This window comes from Carex rostrata, chromosome 16 (genome assembly GCF_964058835.1).
Source record: "Carex rostrata chromosome 16, lpCarRost1.2, whole genome shotgun sequence".
In the NCBI taxonomy this organism is placed as follows: Eukaryota; Viridiplantae; Streptophyta; class Magnoliopsida; order Poales; family Cyperaceae; genus Carex; species Carex rostrata.
Genome location: NC_135933.1, coordinates 2592548 through 2614437, shown reverse-complemented (window position 1 = coordinate 2614437; position 21890 = coordinate 2592548). Strand labels below are relative to the sequence as shown.

General features: G+C 34.3%; 3 protein-coding genes across 3 annotated transcripts; 2 read left to right on the top strand and 1 right to left on the bottom strand.

Annotated features, from left to right (window-relative positions):
• Positions 1-161: 161 nt before the first annotated feature.
• Positions 162-1831, bottom strand: LOC144567634 (uncharacterized). Its single transcript, XM_078317808.1, has 3 exons — positions 1817-1831; positions 1013-1603; positions 162-644 (listed from the first exon to the last, which is right to left on the bottom strand). Exons 1-3 carry the CDS (start codon positions 1829-1831, stop codon positions 303-305), a joined length of 948 nt encoding a protein of 315 aa, XP_078173934.1. The 3' UTR covers positions 162-302.
• Positions 1832-3277: 1446 nt separating this feature from the next.
• Positions 3278-4265, top strand: LOC144567626 (uncharacterized protein At1g76070). The gene has a single exon (XM_078317804.1). It carries the CDS (start codon positions 3346-3348, stop codon positions 4006-4008), a length of 663 nt encoding a protein of 220 aa, XP_078173930.1. The 5' UTR covers positions 3278-3345; the 3' UTR covers positions 4009-4265.
• Positions 4266-14126: 9861 nt separating this feature from the next.
• On the top strand, positions 14127-21469 carry PLDDELTA (phospholipase D delta). Its single transcript, XM_078317658.1, has 11 exons — positions 14127-14908; positions 15408-15713; positions 16105-16221; positions 16301-16495; positions 17858-18130; positions 18442-18510; positions 18602-18749; positions 18831-18979; positions 19361-19534; positions 19851-20048; positions 20914-21469. The coding sequence occupies exons 1-11, from the start codon at positions 14255-14257 to the stop codon at positions 21208-21210; spliced, it is 2580 nt and encodes an 859-aa protein (XP_078173784.1). The 5' UTR covers positions 14127-14254; the 3' UTR covers positions 21211-21469.
• Positions 21470-21890: the final 421 nt, after the last annotated feature.

Genomic DNA, 21890 nt, shown 5'->3' with positions numbered 1-21890 from the left:
CCTCTTTACCAAAAGTGCAACATACGATTCTAGCACCAAAAATGATATGTCGTTACAGCAGTACATATGGTAGTTAGTTATTCATACTGTCATACAACATTGAAATTGTTCAAGAAATGTAGCAAAAGGAAGCTACCTACATTTACAAACAGTATAATAAGAAACAATCTTATTTTTCCTTCATTCTCTAATCTTTCTTACCAAATTCAAAAAAATTCAAAACTTTCACTACAACAACTACTTCAAGGGAAAAAAGGGAGCAACAAACAAAACAAAATGTAAAAGAAAAAAAACAATATTCACTACAACATTGCATTTTCTGTCAGTTTTTCAAGAAAACCCCGTTTAACCATCATCTCCTTCAAGTCCTTGCATTTCTGCAGCTGACCAGCACGTTTGAGCAGGTCCATGACCATTCTGTACACCAGGTCCTTGGGTTTCAAGCATTTTACCTCCACCATCTCCATTAGAGCATCACATGCACGCATCCAGTTCCCCCTCCCACAATAAGCAGTTATCAAGGCGCTATAAGTGTTGACATTTGACTTGACTCCATTGTTCTCCATCTCTTTCTTTATCCTTAGAACCATATCCATTTTGTCCTCCTTATTAAATAACTCTATTAAAAGGTTGTAGGTGGCGGTATTAGTGTTGAAAAATAAGAAAACTCATTCATACATGCTGACCAGTGGGCTGCTATTATACAAATTCAAAAATATAAAATAAGAAAACTCATTCATACATGCAACAGCCAAGTCAATTCATGCAACAACCCACTAAATATTATAAATTCATGCAACAACCAAGTCAATTCATAAAATTAAATTGATACAACATATAAATCAACACAAAAATCAGCTAAAGGGCCGAGCTGGTTATGAACCGAGCTGGCTCGGTCTAAGCTGACCTCTGGCTCAGTTTGTTTATTTTGGCCCGAGCCTGAGCCGAGCTGGCTCGTTAACAGCTCGGTCCACTATCGAGCGAGCTGTTAGCAAGCGAGCTAGAGGCGAGCCACGAGCTTTTTTGACAGCCCTAGCATAGAGGCCCGAATGTACCAATGAATTAAGGTTATGATGGTGTGTGATAGTACAGGTACATTGAGAGGAGCCATTTTGTCGAGCAGTTTGTGAGCAAAGGGGAAACAGTGTAATTTTGCAGATAAATCAATCATGACAGTGAATAAGTCTGTTAAGGTGGCGGGAGGAGGCGAGAAAGACAGGCACCAGTTGAAGAAGGTAATGGTTTGGTGGAAGGGATGGCCATGGCGGAGTGAAGAAACACGGCGGATGAGCTCGAGAGTGAGAGCACCGGATGGAGTGGTGGAGGCAAGCTGAGAAAATGTGGTAGTGAGAGAGGGAATGGAGAAGTTGAGCGGAGGTGGGGAAGGATATAGAGAGGGATTGGAGTGGTGGTGCCGTGTTGGTCTAATATTAAAGAATGGAGCTTTTGGAGAAGTTTGACTCAGAAGCAGTGACAGATAGGGTGGCCGCGGCGGTGGCGGTAGAGGTAGTGGATAGAAGGTTAAGAACGGATGAAGATCGAAGAATGGAGGTTTTGGGTCGGAGAAGGAACGCCATGAGTAGGGTTTAAGAGTTAAACAAAGCTGTAGCCTTTAGACAAGAAGGTGAAAGATGAAAGAGACTAGTTTTGCAAAATGACCCTCAACATATTATATTTTGGGTTGGTGAGCATGTAAGAACCCACAAGGTCCACATTACCAAATACCATAATTCTAATTCTATAGCCTGATTGGGCCGAAATTAAGCCTTTGTTGACACATTTCGAGTATAATTTTGTTTTTTAAGTATGCATGTACCAGACAAGCATCCATTATTATGAAAACCAAAGGGGAATTTTCTTTTCTTTTCTTTTCTTTTTTAAGAAAGATAAAAGTTAAGTCTTTCAATTTTATATTCTTGTTATTATAATAAAAAAAAATTTACTCGGATTTTGAACTCATGATATTTCACATAAAAACTATATGTTTTTGCCACTATATCAAAAATTAATTCTTCTACAAAAAAATTATTAGATTCTAAGGTAACAAGCAAACAAGCAAACATCATTATAGAAACCGTGGTTAGAAGTTACTTACAAGTTACAACTCATAATAATCTCCTTTCTTTTGTTAAGAAATGTGTAAATTAGGTAATCAGCGCAGGAAACACGCTTCTCGACTTTTGATAAATGTTAATTAATTCGAGATATGATTATCAAAAACCGACACTTGCTCCCTCCTTACATTGTGCGGATGAATTTATTACCAACGAGCAACGACATCCCACTTGGCAAATTGAGCACTCAACTTGAAGTTCGGTTTCTTCAAGATGTTGAATTTTGAATCAACAGAAATGTAGAGAAAAATAATAATTACGTGCCTATTTATGGAAAGAGGGACAAAATTATTTTTGACTAGAATTGAGAAATAAGAGAGTTATTTTTAAGTAGAATTGTTTTAAGGACATTTGTTTTAAAAAAAAACACTTTGAAATAAATTGATTATCGGTAAAAAAAAATATAAATTCTGAACATAAATTTTTTTTCTTAAAAAAAAACAAAATCATGGACCTGTACTATGATAAAATAATCAGCAATGTACGTAAAAGTCAGATATGTTGAAGGTTTCGTACAAACTAAAATTATTTACACGAACAAATTTGGTACGATGATTAAGTCAAATCACAAACAAAGAAATAGTAATGAAATGGAAATCCCCGTCAAGAGAATTAATCAATATATATGTTGGACATAAAAAGTAAAATCGCTGATGCAATCGACACCAGAGAAGAAAACCCGATCACATTGTTTAATTTCAGGGGAAGGTAAAGATTGTTGTTTTACAATTTTGCCCTTATCTAATAACAAATAGACAGTAAGTTCTCCATAAGGGCAACCTGGTAACTGAGCTATGGCTTGACTGGTACAATATGACCTAACCGAATGCAATGTTTAATGGATCTTCAACGGATCCAATAAAACATAGGCATATTAATTAAATCCTCTCGGAGTCTATAATTAGCGACATTCTAATTAGCTTGTAGGCGCGTGCAGTTGATTGTTGTCTTAATCGATCAGTTTCATTTTTTGTTGGATTTTGGGTCCTCAATTGCCGGGTCAAAGCGCCAACCAAACCCGTTCTCATCCTCCCTGGAAGAACTCAAAAACGGGTGGCAGTGTGTAGACCAGGAAACTTAAAAAATATTTCCATTGACTAAACAAACCTTTTGTTTCCCCACCAGGCCACCAGCCACCTCTTGTATATATACTTTGTACCTTGTAATAATATCTTACATCTATCTAGCACAAATTCTGCTACCTTTCAATCATAAAAAATAAAAGAAAAGAATGGAGAAGCCTGTAAAATCAAAAAGAGCAAACTTCTTAACCCTTTTAGCAAAATCAACCACCTTCTCTAACCCAGCACCGCCTATGAGGCCATCTCATTACCATAATAGAGGCTTCTCTGGGCCACTTATACCTGCCGAGGCTCGTCGCAAGGAAAAGACCGATATACCCTTCGAAACGCAGGAGCCAACGTCACCGATGGTCTCATGTATCGGGCAAATTAAACAAAAGGCTAGGAAGAACAAACTGCCTAGAGCTAAAAGTGTAAAGAAACGCGCCGTGCCAAAACCGGAAAAGAAACATAAAAATAGTAAAAATAGTTCCTTTGTGCAGAAGATGTTCGGTCGAAAGCCGAGTATAAGACGCAAGTTGGAAGTGTCGAAAAGCGATAATTTGTTGGCATCGACATCAAGAGCACCAAGGAATATTGATCATATGAAGCGGTTTAAGAGCGGAAGAGAGAGCTTGAGAGACTTCGATTGGAGAGAGGTTGAGAGAGAGATTAAAGGCAAAGATACCGAAGAGGATGATGTGTCGGTTTACTATTCGGCGCCATTGGTATTTGGTGGTGGTGCTGCCGGGCCGGAGCCGAGAAAGGAGGTGAACCTTTGGAAGAGGAGAACCATCGGTGCACCAATTCCTCTCAATCTAGATGAAATTTAAATTTTAAGTTTTTCGGCTTTTGGGGTACTCCTTGCTAGTTGGTTTTTATTATTTTATTTTGTTAGATAGAGTGTAAAAAATATAAAATTCTTTTTTTTCTTTTCCAAGAGATTTTGGATATGTAGCTAGTATATATGTACGCTTTTGGTTTTAAAGTTCTGTACATTTGTAGTTTGTTAATTCAAAGAGAATAGCAAAAATAGTAAAAGGGATGCAGATCGTATTTTTAATACAATAATAATTATCACCCAATTGAATATGAGCTTTCCTTTTGTTTAATCACAAGTATATTTTTTTAATACAATGAGAATTTTCCAATTTGAACTATAACAAGATAATTAATTAAAAGTAATTGCTTACTTTTCTTTTGTGGCATTTTTAAATTAAATTTGATGGTATATAATATACCGCTCCATTCTTTTTCTTCTTATTCTTCTTCCCTAATTTTTAATTTGAATATCCTAAAGCTTAGAGAATTAATAATCTAGCCCGTCATTAACTATAATAATATATTTCATTTCTAGCCTACCAAACAAGTTGGCAACTAAAGACTAGATTGTTAATGTTTTTGTCGTTAACTAATAACTATAGATATGAACTTATATACATATATCTCACCAAAAAAATAGTACCCTTTTCTTTTTCTTTTTCTTTTAAAAAATAGACCCAGTACAGAGTTTGGTATTATATGACCTGGTATGCAGTTCTCTTGTAGTTGGTACGTAACAGATTCTGCCTGTATTTAGATTATTGTAATTAATTCTTGTTTTTCATAAATTATAACATTCTTATTTTGCTTGCCGAGTCAAGTGGGAATTAATCAGCATACTTTATTTTCTTTCTTTTTTTAAATCGCGTCCCTCTGCAATTTAATGCATTCAAATTAACTATGAGTGTAAATGACATTTTTTTATTCGTTTATCCAGCAAAATCTCTTCTTTTTTTTCATTATCTTACTGTTATCTTAAAATAAATTTCAAAATAAAATGATATGTATGTATGTATGTATGTATGTATGTATGAAGATAATACACGATAAAATTTTGTATTTTACTAAATTTTCATAACAGAAATTAGTTATATTCATCTTTTTTTTTTCTTATTTTGAAAAACATTTTATCGAAAGTACAAATTAAGATGTCAATGACATTTTTGTTATCTGTTTACCCGATTAGTACCGTATTCGAAAAAACATGTAAAAGTAAAGATTTTTATCGTTATCATAACAGATACAGATATAAAAATGACTCCAATCCAATCCGTATCGTGGCGGTTGACACTCCTAAAAATAACCACCGTAATTTTTATTTTTTTGTTGCAGCTAGCTTGTTAAATTTATACTTTACAAGTAAGAATAAAGTTTTAAAAAATGTTATCTATGACACAGTATCTATACTTTCGTACATCAGATTTTATTATCTTTATTATTTATTATTGTGATTTAAATTAGAAATTTTGATGTGATTAGTCATGTTACTTTTTATTATTTAAATTTTTAATAAAATTTAAAAATATTTTAAGTCCGTTTAAAATATACTTGTCTGTCAAATTTGTCTGTAAAATTATCTTTACAAAAGATTAATTTATTCTAGAACAAAAAAGAAAAACCAAAGAATATATTCGGTTGTCACATAATTATACAAGTTGTAATTTTTCCTATACAGAAACCAACAATTCAATTAATGGAACCCATTTCCTTGAGTATTACCGAAAAATTGAAATAAATATTTGATTTATTGTGGGAATAGCTGTGAAAAAACTTAATTTAAAAAATATATTCATGGAAAAAAAATTCGTTTGTAAAGACTTGTTAATAATTATTGATATTTTTTTTCAATTCTAATCTAAACTCTAACAACAGCACGTGGTACATAAATTAAATGCAAAATGTTGAATACTCATCACGTAACAGTCAAATTGCGCCGCCAAATCATACTTTGTTTTATGTGTAGGCGTTTAATTGGTTTCAGTCAGGTCTAATAACGTGAAAGAATATTTTAATGAACTCTTTTTGTTTCATGCACATAATTTGTATCTACATGAACTCTATCCGTGACTCGAATTGCTAACCTCGCTCATTTTCGTACCCCAAATTTCCTCTTCATTAAAAAAAGAAGAAAAGTCCTTTTGGCAGCTCAAATAAACAGCAAATTTCTTCTTCTAGTCAAAATAACTTATGTGGATAATATATATATTTTTTTTTACTTTGAGTCATCTAATAGGTAAAGAGAGAGAATGAAGTTTTTTTTATGAGCTTAATTTAAAAAAAATTGAATTGATTTTAAAACAACAAATTTTTATCATTTAAAATTAATCTATTCTAGAGTTATGTGTTTACGTATAAAATTTTACAAAATTTTAAAAGAAGACGCTCACTTTACTCACATGCATACAAAAACAAACCCACATAAAATCAACATAGGAGAAAAAAAATTAAAAAATTATAGACCTACGTAACTATATATTTTTCAAAGAAATTACATAAATATATTTATAATTAGAATAAGTATAAAAGTATGTTCATTGTAAAATTTTATCCCACATAACTTCATATCGTACACACACAGACACGCACGCACCCGAAATTTTTAAATATACCATACTTCCAAAAAAAATAAATCAAACAACCACAATTTTTGACATGGCCGCATCCCCTAGGTGCGGCCACCCTTTTTTTTTTTCCGTTCAGATTGAACTGCACGAAGAAGAAAAAAAAAAGTGGCCACATTCATGTCAAAATTCGAAATTTTGAGAGAAAGTGGTGGTTTGGTTTATATTTTTTGAGATAATGATATATTTAAAAATTTCGGCGCACGCACACACCATTTTCAAACTTGATAATGAATTTTAAGAATAAAACAAAGAAATAAATGGAGAATTTTCTGGCAACTGAGAAAATTCCACGGTTCATAAATGGATAACTTCAAACTAGAGTGAGTTGGTTCTAACTAGTTTTCATACAATTTTAGTATAGATTTTATTCTAAAACCGGCTGAATGATTTCGATCGAATATTAAAAAAATATGTAAGTCTTTTCGTTACTCAGAAAATGGTAGAGATTGCATCATCCTTTCTAAATTTTATCATAACCAAGAGAGATCTTATATAGCCCCTTCCGTAATGTTTCTTTAAAATTAATTTTTTAAAGAAACTTTTTTGCGAGTATAACTATAATGTTTTTAAGCTAACTTAAACTTTTTTAGCTTAATTACAAAATCTATGGAAATAATTTCAAATAACGAATTCAAACCGTTAAAATTGAAGTATATCTATACATTAATTCAATGTGTTCATTTTTTTATTATTTTTTTATAGCTTGACTTTATACTAAATTAACCCGAAAATTTATAAATTTGATATGTAAACGCATCGCCCATGAAGTAAATTGGTTAACAGTTTGAATTCGTTGTTTAAAATTATTCCAATAAATTTTAGAGTTGAACTTGGTGAAATTAAAAACACCCTAATTTTACTCTCTTTTGTCCTCCTTGACCAGCTGCTACAATTTTGTGAATATTTTATTACTAAAAATAAATTGTAAATGTCTATTTTGTCCTTGCATTTTTTTTCTCTCACCCCAATTAATAGAAGAACAAATAAAAGGAAAGGAAAGAAAAGTTACATGAGAAAAATCGCATCCTATAGATCTCCTCTGTGAGGATTTAGAATCTCTCTCTGTGTTTCTCTTTCTCCTCCAATTTTTTTATTTCGAAAACTTTGTTCACCTGTACCCAAAAACTCTTCAATTTTGCAAAAAATCAAATGTTACTGTTTCTCATCATGTTCGGGACTTAGTAAAAACAAAATAGAGAAAAATAATTTATGCTTCAAGGGGACAAATAGAACTCTCATTTGAAGTTTAGCACTATTCCTAGCATTTGAAGTTTGAGAATTTATATTTCAGCTGCTATAGCAGTGATTTCTAAGGTTTAGTATGTACCCTCATGTACTCTTTTTTGCTTTAAACCAATAAAATTTCTGGAATCGTGAAGGCAAAACATCACAAAAACATCAACGAGATTAGGTTCTACACATTTGTTGATGCTTAGATGAGCTTAGTTTAATGTAATTTTCTTAAATTGGGTATTTTTCTGGTTAATTCTGGTTTTCTGGAAATTTCTGATATTTACTGGTATTGCTGGGTATCTATGTATTTTTCTGGTTAATAGTACAGGAAACCAGTAGTGAGATAAAAATCTGGAGTACATTTTGCCAATAGCGAGAGGAAGAGATGAATAAATACCTCATGTCTCCACCACTGAAAGATAACGACTTTGTATTATTATTAATTAGGTGTTTATATATATGGTTGTAACAGTACATTATAGCGAGGATTTTATTGTATTCTTGAGTTAAAATTAAATATGAAAGTTATACATTGTAATAGTAAATATAGACCTTCTCAGGGGCGTATTATAAATTTCCTTTTTACTCACGGATGGAATCATGGAAGCAACTTTAAAATTTCGTTTAAATTATTTCCTTTATTATTAGATGAGTTGGAGAGAAGATGGAAGGGTAAAATTGGTATCTAAAGAAAAATGTTTCTCTTAGCTCTCAAAATTAAAATATATGCCCTCAATATAGCACTCCCCTAATTAATATTACCTCAGCTGCTCAGTACATCAGATTGAAAAAATATATATATGAAAATAGAAGTTCAGAGATGGAGTTTGAAGCCATTATTGAGATGACGATGATAAAACCTCTATATGCCTTTCACCCAGCAAGTGAAGTAAATTCAGAAAAGCAAAATCAAATTTAAGCCCGTTGGGCTAAATCTTGTAGCAGAATACCCAATAATGAGCTCATCCTCAAACCCGGAAACATCCATAACTTCTTCAATTTACTATTGGAGAGGGGCTAACGGGCTCTAACCCGTTTGGGAAACAGCGAATTAAATGCTACTAATTAATACGATGTATCTATTATGTGACTGTTAGTCCCTTAGTTGGTACTTGGTAAAAGAAAAGTTCCTTTGTGCAACTTAATATGCCACGTCAGCTCATGATAATCCAATTACTATAATGTTATAGGTACAGCGGTCTTGAGCATCATTGAATAAGGGAGAATTTCATGTATACTTCTCAAAAATGTTAAAATTACTTATTTGCCCCCTAAAATTCACAATTCAGATTTACCATCTTAAACTTTAAAAACTCACAAAATTATCAATTTTATTATTTTCTATTAAAACTCATTTTAAATTTAATTACCTACTTTATCCCCCCCCCCCCCCCCCCCCCCCCCCCCCCCCTTTTTTTTTGTTAAAAAGACCAAGGCCCAATTTCATTACGAAACATAATTAAGTTACAAATCAAACATAACATCAATATAGAGAGTAGCACTGCTATAATCCATAACACTGACTAGCTGAATCTATAATCCCAATAAACTAAAAACATAAAATGCCAAAACAGTGGATCTTCTTGCAATATAGCACGGAACTAAACAGCAAAATAACTGACATTTAATAACTGCAACATATCACTATGGAGCCATGGAGGTATCCAACTGTTTGCAGCTGCAAAATTGCATGACACCATGTAGCATAGATCAAATGGTGTCCAGGTCTTCAGAGGGGTCCTCTGGTTGATAAGGCACGATCTGATCTTCTCCAGGAAGCCAAACTCCAAGATGGATGGCTTCAATCATCTCCTCTAAAGGCAGCCATTCTTGCGCCTCTTCCTGTGTTTTCTTTTCCATTTTTTTGTTACCTAATCAATAAGAAAAATGAGATTTCTGTCAGTTTTCGGTTTATCATTTTGAAAACATAGTTCATTCCTATACTTTCAAATTGTCCAGCATATAACACTAAAGATCATGAGGACTATTTTATTCTTTATTGAGAAAAATACAAATATGTAGTATATTTTTAAAAAATGTAAGTCTAAATTGGTCAATTATGGACGACAGATGAGTTATTTCTCTACTTCTAACGCTTACGAAGGAATATGTATAAATGTTATTGTGTATGCGTCAAATGTAGAGAAATGATAGATTTATTTTTAAAAACTTACTAAATATTTCTTAAATGTGATATTATTTTTTTTAATACAAAATAAAATGGATACTTTATAAATTTAAATTTGTTTTAATAGGAAAGACAATATAAGTAAATTTGTGAGTAAATACGATATTGTGAACTTTAAAGGGAGAAATATGAAATTTCGATGTTTCTGAGGGGTATTAAAGAAATTCTTTCTTAAAATATTTTTTTTGTAATATCTTAGTCCATGACTTGCGGCTGAAAATCCGCCGCGTGAACCCCTATTCACGAGGACGCGTCACTTAGTCTAACTATTTTGCACTGTCAATATTTACGTGAGAAATCCCGTAACGAGTTATTTTAACTATAATTTCATAATGCCATAGTCGTATAGAGAAACTGCATCCTGTCTTACTAACCAACGGGCAATGCCACGTGGCCCTCGCTGTCTCCGTCGCCCATATTTAATTTCTTCGTGCGCGGGATGGGACACCTACATGTCGGCTGTAATCGTCTCCATTTCTTCAAATGGGTCCCGCGGAAGCTCAATTCATATCCTCCCAGGTACCTGACGAGGGATCTTTTACAATTAGTAGATCCAGACCGTTATTTTTTAAATTTGCACGAATCTCAAAGCTCAATAATACTGCCCCCTGCGCTAGCCTGAATCCTAGAGCACCTGAGTGTTAATCTCAAACCGTAAAGTGAGGTAGATCTTCTACGGTAACTGGGAGGATACGGATTCCGCGGAAGCTTTGACATCTAAAATGCGCTCGGCCTTACTTGGACAAAACAAAAGGGCGGTGGATCCTACGTTTCGATGAAAGATGAACTGTTCGCGGATCATGAGCCTAGAGCAAATGAAATATTTAAGAGGGGATGGTAGTACAAATTGACCGTTACAACGTGCTGTTGAACTGGGTCCCACTTCGACAGTACCGCGGCACGTGTACGCAAAGGGAGGGTATGAGGTGGGTTCTCCCGCTCTCGAAAATACGAGCACAGGGCGATCTGTGCTTAAGGGCACATGGAAAAGGATACAGACTACTCCGAAGGGATTTCTATCCAGTCACCTACCCAGCCGTCTGATTGAAATAATCGAAGATTGACGGTCTTTTATCGTCTGTTTTGACGGAACTGGAACCTGGGCGGGGCCCTTGGGTTATTGAAAAGAATAATGGGGAAGTCCATTGCGTTCAGCTTTCTTTAGACTTTTTTTTCAACAAGAAAATTATAATTTCTTTCGTCTTATTTAATACGTCTTTAATTAAAATTAAAATTTGATTCTAAATCTTCATGGTGGGAATCCTTAACATCAGTATAGTCAGGATTTAAATCAGAGGTGGACATAAAAATTCAAGAAATACAAAAATATTAAAAGTTCTAACAAGCGGTATTTTTCCATATAAAAGAAAGTACACATACTTCCTAAAAAAACAATAAAAGTAGTAATACTAAATTTTTCAAGTCGATGACGTCAAAGCGAGCATTCCTCGACGAGTCTTCAAATTTTTGAAATATTTTCTTATTATCCACACGGTCAAACACATCCTTCTCAATGTAAATAACTAGATCATAATTCATCCATTGATCTCCCATTTTATTTCTGCTTTTCTTTATTTATCATTTTTTTCTTTCTTTAATCGGAATAATAAGAAGTAATTGGAGCAAAAAAAGAAGCAAACTACTGTTGAACCATTCAATTCCAAATTAATATTTTTAATCAGGGAATATAATACAGACCCATATTTAATGCTTTTATGGGCTATTATTGTGTAATTGGGTCAGGTCTATCATAGGATTGGGCAAATGTTAAATTAGAGTGGGGCACAATTATATAGTAATACATATGAAAAAAAAAAAAATTCAGAGGTGAGCAGCTGCCCACCGCTTTCAAATATTGGCTCCGCCTCTGCTTAACATTACCATTCGTCTTCAACTTAGTGTCTTCAACATCTACTAACTAGTAATTTTCTCTTTATTATTTTAATAAAATTTGTTTCCGTATCATCTAGATTTAAAATTTTATATCTCAATCACTCAATTGACTTGCATGTCTCATTAAAAAAAACATAGAAAGAAACTAATTTGATGTTAAATTATGAGTTGTGTTGTCATGTTTTTTAAAACTCTTATTGAAAAATGCTTTCAATCTATATCTCGATTTTTGCAATTTTAAAGGATGGTTCAAGACACTTAGTATGATCTTATATATCCAAATCTTGTTGCCAATATATTTTTTATAGGGAGGAATTTCATCCATTTTAAAAAAAAATTAGATTGTCCTATAGCAGTGGCTTTTTTTGTATAAATGCGTATTAAAACATTAAATTTAATTGTAGGAGAACTTTAATATACATATAGTGTTGATCATCTCAGATCAACCGTTCATACATAAAAAAAAAAATCAAATATAGAGCCAAAATACTAGTTAATTGGTGTAATGTACGACTCGCTAAATTATAATTCCTTTTTATCATTAATGCTTTTATGTTTCTTTCACTACAAGCAAATTTTTTCTTTTGAAAAGAGGTCATTCATACGGTCTATTTTTTTATCTATATTTTGAGTCGATAGTCTAATATTTTTATCTTGTAATTACAAATTTTATAAGTTTTAGCTAACAAATACTCTTCTTAATATAAACAACAAAAACTGACACAATTGTTGATACAAAAAAATTATGATTACAAATACTCTTCTTAACGAACAAAAACCCTTTGTCTAAATTTTTTTTGGAGTAAGAATTTGAACTTAATTTACAATTGTGGATTATAAAATTTAGACAAACTTAATTATGTTTTAGTAAATCTCAAAGTGATTATATCACTTGCGGGCATTTGTAAACTGTATTCTCACAATAATAAAATTCAATCATTTTTATTTCATGGTGGATTTTGTGCCAGTTTCATTAGACCAAGGCAGTTGAGACCTATGATGTAAGTCAATATCAATATTCTATCGGAGTCATTAATGTGCACGTGGTTCTACATTGTTATATATATAGGGTCCGGCTAATTTGCTGCCGGCAGCATTTTAGCCGGAAGTGCTGCTGTCTTTTTTTTATTTTGTGATGTCTAAACAACAGATCCAAACTGTTAGATGTTTAATCTATATTATAATCTACTTGGATACCAAATTTTACATTTTTTGGAATTTGTTTACTATTTATTAAGCTGGTTTGAAAACCGCTGATTTCAGTAATTTTCTGCAGCATTGAAATCAGCGGTTTTCAAACCAGCTTAATAAATAGTACAAAAATTCCAAAAAATGTAAAATTTGGTCTCCAAGTAGATTATAATATAGATTAAACATCTAACGGTTTGAATTTGTTGTTTGGACATCACACGGCTAAATATAGCCCCGGCAGCACTTGGGCAGAACTGCTGCCAGCAGCAATTTAGCCACAACCTATATATATATATATATATATATATATATATATATAGATGGGCTATGGTGAGTTGCGAAGTAAAGCGACTATTTTATTTCACACTTATATTTTGTAATTTTAAAGTTCAAAATGTCGATCCGAACCGCTCAACATGATCTCTATATTGAAATGTGCTTGGAGACCAAATTTTATATTTTTTAGAATTTTTTTACTATTTATTTAAGCCACTTTGAAAATCGCCGATATGATAGTCCAGAAATTTTTATTGTTTTTACTATTCACTTGGATTTTCAGATTTTTAAAGTGGCTTAATAAATAGTAAAAAAATTCCAAAAAATGTAAAATTTAGTTTCCAAGCATATTTTATTACGAAGAATATGTTGGAAGATTCGAATCAGCTATTTGAATTTTGAAAATAAAAATATTGCGTGAAATATAAACGTATTTTACTTCGCAACTCACCGTAGCCCCTCTTGATTTGCCCTTCTTATTTTCGCTGAAGACAGAGTGACGGAAATTTATCACAGTTCTCTAATCAGAAAATCGTACGAAATCCAACGGCTAAAAATGATTCTGAACCAAAATCCATCCCATCCCCACCGGAGCACTGCAGTGTACAACTGTACCTCCCTCCAGCCCCTCCCCCTCTCTCTCTCACCGAAACTTGAAAAAATGATCTGTTAAAATCTTGGTTAACCCCGTCAATCCACATTCCACCTCCTTTGTGTGATACTGATATCCCTTCTAACTTTCCAACTTTCCACCTTTCCACCTTTCCACTCTCTCTCTCTCACAATATCGCGAGAGAGGATTTGTTTCTCTTCCGAAAATTACCCCTGCCACCAACCTCCAACCCCCCAGCCATGGAGGCGGAGGTTGCCTCTTTGCCGGACAAAATCGTCTGTCTACACGGCGATTTGGATCTTCACATAATAGAGGCGCGCCGCCTTCCGAACATGGACATGTTTTCTGAGCGCCTCCGCCGGTGCTTCGCCTCCTGCAAGGCTACTGCCACTTGCACTACTGATCCCGAACCCGATCGGAATCCGAATTCTGGTCAAAACCGACACCACCGCCACCCTCATGTGAAGATCATTACAAGTGATCCGTACGTGACTCTATCTGTAGCGGGTGCAATTGTCGCCCGGACCCGTGTCATTACCAACTCTGAATTTCCGAAATGGGACGAGCGCTTCACTGTTCCGCTGGCCCACCGGACAGCCAGTATAGAGTTCCTTGTGAAGGATAATGATATGTTTGGTGCCCAATTAATTGGTACGGTGACCATACCGGCACAGCGGGTACTGTCAGGTCAGGAGGTTTCAGAATGGCTCCCAGTGATTGGTACAAATGGTAAGCAGTACAAGCCTGAAACAAAATTGCATGTTTCGTTCAAATTTCGCCCAGTTGAGGGGAACCCAGGGTACCAGCATGGTATTGCTGGTGATCCAGAGCATGAGGGAGTATCGGATGCATATTTTCCTTTGCGGCATGGTAGTGAGGTGACACTGTACCAGGTAAATTGTTAAGAAATGCTAGACTTGGTGCATGTTTCATTGTCTTGGCTGGTACTGAGGTTGTAGGACTAGAGTTATAGGCAGAGTGTTAGAATGTTAAAATCCAATGAAAGGTCTAATACTATAAAATCCAACTAAATACAATTAATCAATAAGGTACAAAAAACAACTGATATTGCAGTATTGTACAGAGATCTTACACAAGGATTATGGTTGCTGATTCAAGAAACATACCATTTGAGAATAATTGATGCTAAATTTGGGGTTAAGTTGCGTCATTGATTGTTAATTGAAGCACAATATAAATAACTGAGCCTTGATCCCATAATTGAGGTGTAGCTCACATCAAAATAAATTACCCATTTGGATGAACTGATGTCATGTCAATCTGGTAAAATACTTATCATGATTGATGGCATGTGGATATGTATACCTGAAACATTTCATTTTCTGCTGCTTTTCGAAAATTCTGCTTCTGATTTTTATATTTCCAAACCAGGATGCCCATGTAAGAGAGGGCGAGTTACCAAAAATCGAGCTAGATAATGGGAAAGATTTTAAACATAACACATGCTGGGAAGATATATGCCATGCCATACTGGAGGCACACCACTTGATATACATAGTAGGCTGGTCAGTGTATGACAAGGTCAAGCTGGTGCGAGAGCCGAATCGACCAATTTCTGACGAGCTCATGAACATGTCCCTTGGTGAGCTGCTCAAGTACAAGTCTCAGGAGGGTGTCAGAGTTTGTTTGCTTGTATGGGATGATAAGACATCACATGATAAGTTGTTCATCAAGACGGTAAGGTCATCGCAGCTTTTGTTCTTAGTTATGCAACTCTTTTTTGTTAAATAACGATAACTGATAGTCCAACCCAGCAAATTTAGAGTTTTGGTCCTGATTTTATGTGAACTAGCCATGAAGACATGTCATTTTGTTTATTTGGAAATGTCAAGGGCAATATAGTCTTTTTTTGCCTGGTATAATGTTGGTTTCATGAGTTGGGTTTCATGCATAATTTGCAATATGGTGAAGTAATTGGGTTAATTCTAAAAGTCTTTTGTTCTCTGGCCTAGCAAGTATGAAGAGAATTTTTTTACCAAAAAAACAAAGGATACACGGAATTAATTGTACTGAAACACTAACATTTAGGAGTTGATATATATATTTTTTTCAATATTTTGTGTTTTAGGGTGGAGTAATGCAAACACATGATGAAGAGACCCGAAGATTCTTCAAGCACTCGTCAGTTATATGTCAACTGTCACCTCGTTATGCCAGCAGCAAACTCAGCATTTTCAAGCAACAGGTATTCTATTGCATTTTTTAAAATCTTGTTCATACCTTGTGTGAAATGATGTAATACTCTTTATTGCGGCTGTCTTTAGGTAGTTGGAACTCTCTTTACCCACCATCAGAAATGCGTATTAGTTGACAGCCAAGCTAGGAGAAACGATCGAAAAATCACAGCTTTTATTGGTGGCCTTGATTTATGTGACGGCCGGTACGACACACCTCAGCACAGGCTCTTTACCGACCTAGACACAGTGTTTAAAAATGACCTGCACCAGCCAACATTTTCTGTGAGTGCTTCTTTAATTTTGGACCTGGTGTACGGGTGACCTTGTTATGCAAAGTACACTATTTTTTACAATATTTGCTAAAGGCACCAAAATATTTTTTTTCTTACGTGCAACCTGCATTTAAAATCTTTCTGTACTTCTAATTGTTGAAACACCCAAATAGTTAAAACTAAGGTTTATTTAGTGAACTATGATTTATTTTAAATGCAAGATAGCCTCCCCCCCCTTCCCCCCCTTCATCCCAAGACAAAAATAGAGATGAAAAAAAAGTATAAGCCAACCTCGTAACAGTAATCATACTTCACACTTGTAAAGCACTGGTATGATAAGGCATCTCTCCATCCGAGAGTTAAGCACAATCTTTGTCACAATAATGAATTAATGATACATGCCAATGTCTTTTTGGTCAGTACAATATCTGTTTAACTGTAGCCTTTTTCCCTGATCTGAAATCCAAAATCTGAATCCTAGCCAAGCATACAACAACAACAAAGCCTTTAGTTCCAAACAAGTTAGGATAGGCTAGAAATGAAACCCAACAAGCATGCTATACTTTTTTCATTAATCAATGTAGTTTATAAATGACCTAAATTTTTTAATTAGACTATAATTTTTATTATAACATCTTTTTACCACACTAGCTTAACTTCTGAAAGACTGCCGGGCATCAGTTGCAAGTTGCAAACATGATAAAATGCGAAGTTTTTTTTTTTCACATATATAAGATATTACTTTCAAAAAATATTTGTTTTTTTTGTCTTGACACTCAAGTTTTGTAACCCTTTACCATTTCAATATATCAAAGGACTTGATCCTTATTTTTACACAAAAATATATATATATATATATAGAGAGAGATGAGCTACGGTGAGTTGCGAAGTAAAACGCATTTCTACTTCACGCTATATTTTTATTTTGAAAGTCCAAACGACCGATCCGAACCGTTAGATGTGATCTCCATATTGAAATGTGCTTGGAGACCAAATTTTACATTTTTTTAATTTTTTTTACTATTTATTAAGTAATTTTGAAAACTGCTGTTTTGCTGTGAACAGTAAAAACAGTAAAAATTGCTGGACCATTGGATCAGCGATTTTCAAAATTGCTTAATAAATAGTAAAAAAATTCCAAAAAACGTAAAATTTGGTCTCCAAGCACATTTCAATATGGAGATCATGTTGAGCGGTTCGGATCGGTCGTTTGGATTTTCAAATCGCAAAATATGAGTGTGAAGTAAAATAGTCGCTTTACTTCGCAACTCACCGTAGCCCATCTCTCTCTCTCTCTATATATATATATATATATATTTCTTTTAGATGCATCTACCATGATGTGATCTATCTATAATTTTTTGATCTCCAGACAGAGGGAAAAGGTCCAAGACAGCCATGGCACGACTTGCATTGCAAAATTGAGGGGCCCGCCGCATACGACATTTTGACAAACTTCGAGCAAAGGTGGCGCAAGGCCACAAAATGGCGTGACCGCTTCAAGCATGCCTCTCATTGGAAGGATGATGCGCTAATAAAGTTGGGCCGGATATCTTGGATTCTCAGCCCGTCACCCAAGGTGCAAAAAGATGATCCTATCCTTTGGGTTTCTGATGAAGGAGACACTGAAAATTGGCATGTCCAGGTACAAAGAAATTAACTATACCTTATTATTATGAGAAACTAATGTTGCCTGTAGATAATAGTGCCAAAGCTTTGCTAGAATCTGACTTATGGACCTTTTTGTCTGATAGCATTTCTGATCCAATATGCATAATACATTCTAAGGATAAAACACCTATTTGAGCTGAAAACCTGTATGGAATATTAATGTGCTTGTTTGACTTGGAATAGAGGGTTTGGTGGTGCTGTTTCGGCACTACTCATCAGGCTTGTTTCTCTCTGAACATTTGTCTTGAGCTAGTTCTTATTTTTTGTTCATTTTTCTCTTTTCAGGTTTTCAGATCGATAGACTCTGGATCAGTAAAAGGATTCCCCAATAACAGTCAAGAAGCCTCCAAGTTGGTTAGTCCTTTTCTTCAATTCAACTTCTGTTAAATTACTCCAAAGCACCTTTTTTTTTAATATTTTTACTGACTATATTTGCTTGATACAGAATCTTGTTTGTAGAAAGGATTTAGTAATAGAGAAAAGCATCCACTCGGCATATGTCAGCGCAATCCGATCAGCTCAACACTTCATATACATAGAGAATCAGTACTTTCTTGGTTCTTCTTACAATTGGCCTTCATACAAGAACTCTGGTTCGTATCAGTTCAGTGTCAAACCAGTGATGATTCCATCAATATTTCCTCGTTTATTTTAAAGTATCTTATATTTGATAGGTGCCGATAATTTGATACCAATGGAGTTGGCCTTAAAAGTGGCGAGTAAGATTAGAGCAAAGGAAAAATTTGCTGTTTATGTGGTGATACCGCTGTGGCCTGAAGGTGCACCTACTACATCCTCTGTTCAAGAAATTCTCTTCTGGCAGGTCCTTACTAAACCTTGCAATGCAGTCATATACTGTAAATTTGACAACCAAAGAGTAAAAAAAAACATTTTACCTTCGGAGAGGAAGAATTATCTATTATACCCCTGTAAGACTTGTTTATATCTGCTGCCAACCTTGTCTCCTGATCCCTGAAAGGAACTCAAATTCACCTCTATTCCATGAATTACGTGGTCATAAAAGACTTAGGAATAAGGGATAGTTTGGAATTCTTTTAAAGTAGCTGGGAAGTGAGGGTACAGTGGTTATTTTGAATGTTCTATAGGAGCACACATGCAATTACCATCCTAAAATGAGAACAGAATAATGAAATGAAGTTAGAAAGAATAATGGACTATCTAGAAATATTTTTTTCTACTGCAGAATCAGACAATGCAATTGATGTATGAAATAATTGCCCAAGAGCTTAAGTCTATGAATATGGAAGGAGTACATCCGCAAGATTACTTAAATTTCTACTGCCTTGGGAACCGTGAATTGGTCTCAGAAAATAATGATATGTCATCAGATAACCAACCCGAAAAGAGTGGTCCTGCGGTAATATTGAATTATTTCTATTCAAATTTTAGTAAATTCCTACTATTTTGTTCATATATTTGTAAAAGATCATATTGTTACTTTTTTTTTATATTTTTTTGTGACAAGAACAGTACAAAATGAATTAAATTGGCTTACTATTTCAGTGGAGGATTTAATCGAAATAATTTTAAGAAATTACGTTCTTGCTAATGATATTTATTCGAGAAAGATGTCAATATATGTGATCAGTAATAATGTAATACTACATTCATGCATGTGTACTTTGAAATAGATTCTAATAGTTATATTACTTGCCTAAATTTGAACTTATCAGGCGTTGGCTCAGAAAAATAGGAGGTTCATGATATATGTACATGCAAAGGGGATGATAGTAGATGATGAGTACGTGATTTTGGGTTCAGCTAATATAAACCAACGGTCTATGGCCGGCTCAAGAGATACCGAAATTGCCATGGGTGCATACCAGCCTCACCACTCCTGGGCTGAGAAAAAGGGGCACCCACATGGCCAGGTTTTTTCCAACTTTAACACTTTATATTTGTTTTCGTGCCCAGTGGATTTGTAATCTTACTATGAAAGCCATCCCTTGCCCTTCATTATTTGTAAACAGCCCAATGACCCGTACATTATTTGAAAAATTCAATTAGACTGTAGTGTCAAAATGTAAGCTGACCACTAATGATGCTGGTTGTATATTTTTTCTTGTTGCTTGCTGTAGGTTGATGATTCTTGTTCGGAAATAAACAATGCATAGAAAATAGAATAACAAAACTAAAATTTGGATTATGGTCTCGCAAGGATTATTTCATCTTAAAAACATTGTCAAACTGTAAAAAAGGAAACTTAAAGATACTAAGACCCAACATATTTTAGTTTGTGATATTAAGTTCAAAAGATAGTAAGGTCGACTTCAAAGGTGAACCTGAAATGTCGATCTCGATCTTCTTGACAAACCAAACTTTTGCATTCCAGATGTTCTAATTTTTTAGTCCATTTGTATAAAGATCAAGATGTTGAAAAATGAATTATTTTGGGGCATTCCTTTCAAAATTTTCAACCACTTGATTCAATACAAAATTCAATCAAATGAAAAATTTGAAATAACAAAACGCATTATTCCAATATATCAAATATCGATTCCAATGACTTTTGCTACTAGAAACAAAAATGGTTGGATGGTCAGGCATGTTCTTGTTTGAAGTCGATCTTGCATCTTCGAAGTTAAGCTCAGGAATAGTTTAGTGAGCTTGAGCTCATTTTAGCCTCGCTCTTTTTTTTTTTTTTTTGTGTTTCACAACAAGCATAGGAGAACTGTCCAGTTTTTGAAACATGTGCTGTGTTGTCAATTTTAATAAGCTTCTCTAATGGTTCCACAGGTGTATGGATATAGGATGTCCCTGTGGGCGGAGCATCTAGGCATGGTGGATCACTGTTTCAAGGAACCAAACCACCCTGAAACTATCAAATTTGTGAATCAAATAGCTGAAAGAAATTGGGAAAATTTTGCGGGAGAGGAAATGAAGTCATTACAAGGGCACCTACTAAAATACCCGATGAAAGTAGAGGCTGATGGTAAGGTTGTGCCGCTACCGAATTATGAGTACTTTCCAGATGTAGGTGGTAAGATCTCTGGTGCACCTGCTACTAGTCTTCCTGACACGCTAACAACGTAAATTGGAAAGGGATAGAGGACTCGTGACAAAAACTTAACTTTCTTGGAAGATTGGAAAATGAAATTTTGCGGGAGGGATCTTTCCAGGGTTTGATCAGTTCAAAAATGTTTCTTGTGATTTTTTGTGATTTCTGTAATTTCTGATTTGGTCTGTTGTTTCATTATTTGTACCGGGAAATTGTTCCAAGATGTACATTATGTTCGTAGGATACCTGTACATGCTTTGTTGAAATACTCACAAAAATGGAGATTTCTTGAAATATTCTCCCTTGTTAGTTTAACGTTTGTAAGATTCACTATTATCATATTGTGTGTTGGATTTATTAAATGATACGTCCGTTATGGGAAATTCAAATCCAAAATCCGACCCGTTATGAATAGATGTCAACTCATTATGAAAATGTGCATTGGTTTTATATAAACCATCCATATCTGTCAATCTCTTCATAAGATAAAAAACGAAATAGTAAATGAAAGAGAGAAAAGTTACAGAGCATCAAGATACTCTGTTAATAGTTGAAGGTCTTAAGTCGTGGAAAACGTAGGGCTTCTGACTTCGGCTTGTGATTCCTTGCAGAATCAGTGATACTGCTACGCTCGCAAGATTCGCTTCCGCACGAATATTAACGGAGTAATTTGTAAGTTCTATCCGTTAATTAACATTGGTATCAGAGCTTTTAT

Excerpts from the sequence above, each read along its gene's own strand:
- LOC144567634 (XM_078317808.1), bottom strand. Across the intron at positions 645-1,012 it reads GGCTGTCAAAAAAGCTCGTG|ACCGCCACCTACAACCTTTT; the intron begins GCTCGCCTCTAG and ends TTCAACACTAAT.
- LOC144567626 (XM_078317804.1), top strand. The coding sequence starts at position 3,346 with ATGGAGAAGCCTGTAAAATCAAAAAGAGCAAACTTCTTAACCCTTTTA.
- PLDDELTA (XM_078317658.1), top strand. The coding sequence starts at position 14,255 with ATGGAGGCGGAGGTTGCCTCTTTGCCGGACAAAATCGTCTGTCTACAC. Across the intron at positions 18,980-19,360 it reads AAGAAATTCTCTTCTGGCAG|AATCAGACAATGCAATTGAT; the intron begins GTCCTTACTAAA and ends TTTCTACTGCAG. Across the intron at positions 20,049-20,913 it reads AGGGGCACCCACATGGCCAG|GTGTATGGATATAGGATGTC; the intron begins GTTTTTTCCAAC and ends ATGGTTCCACAG.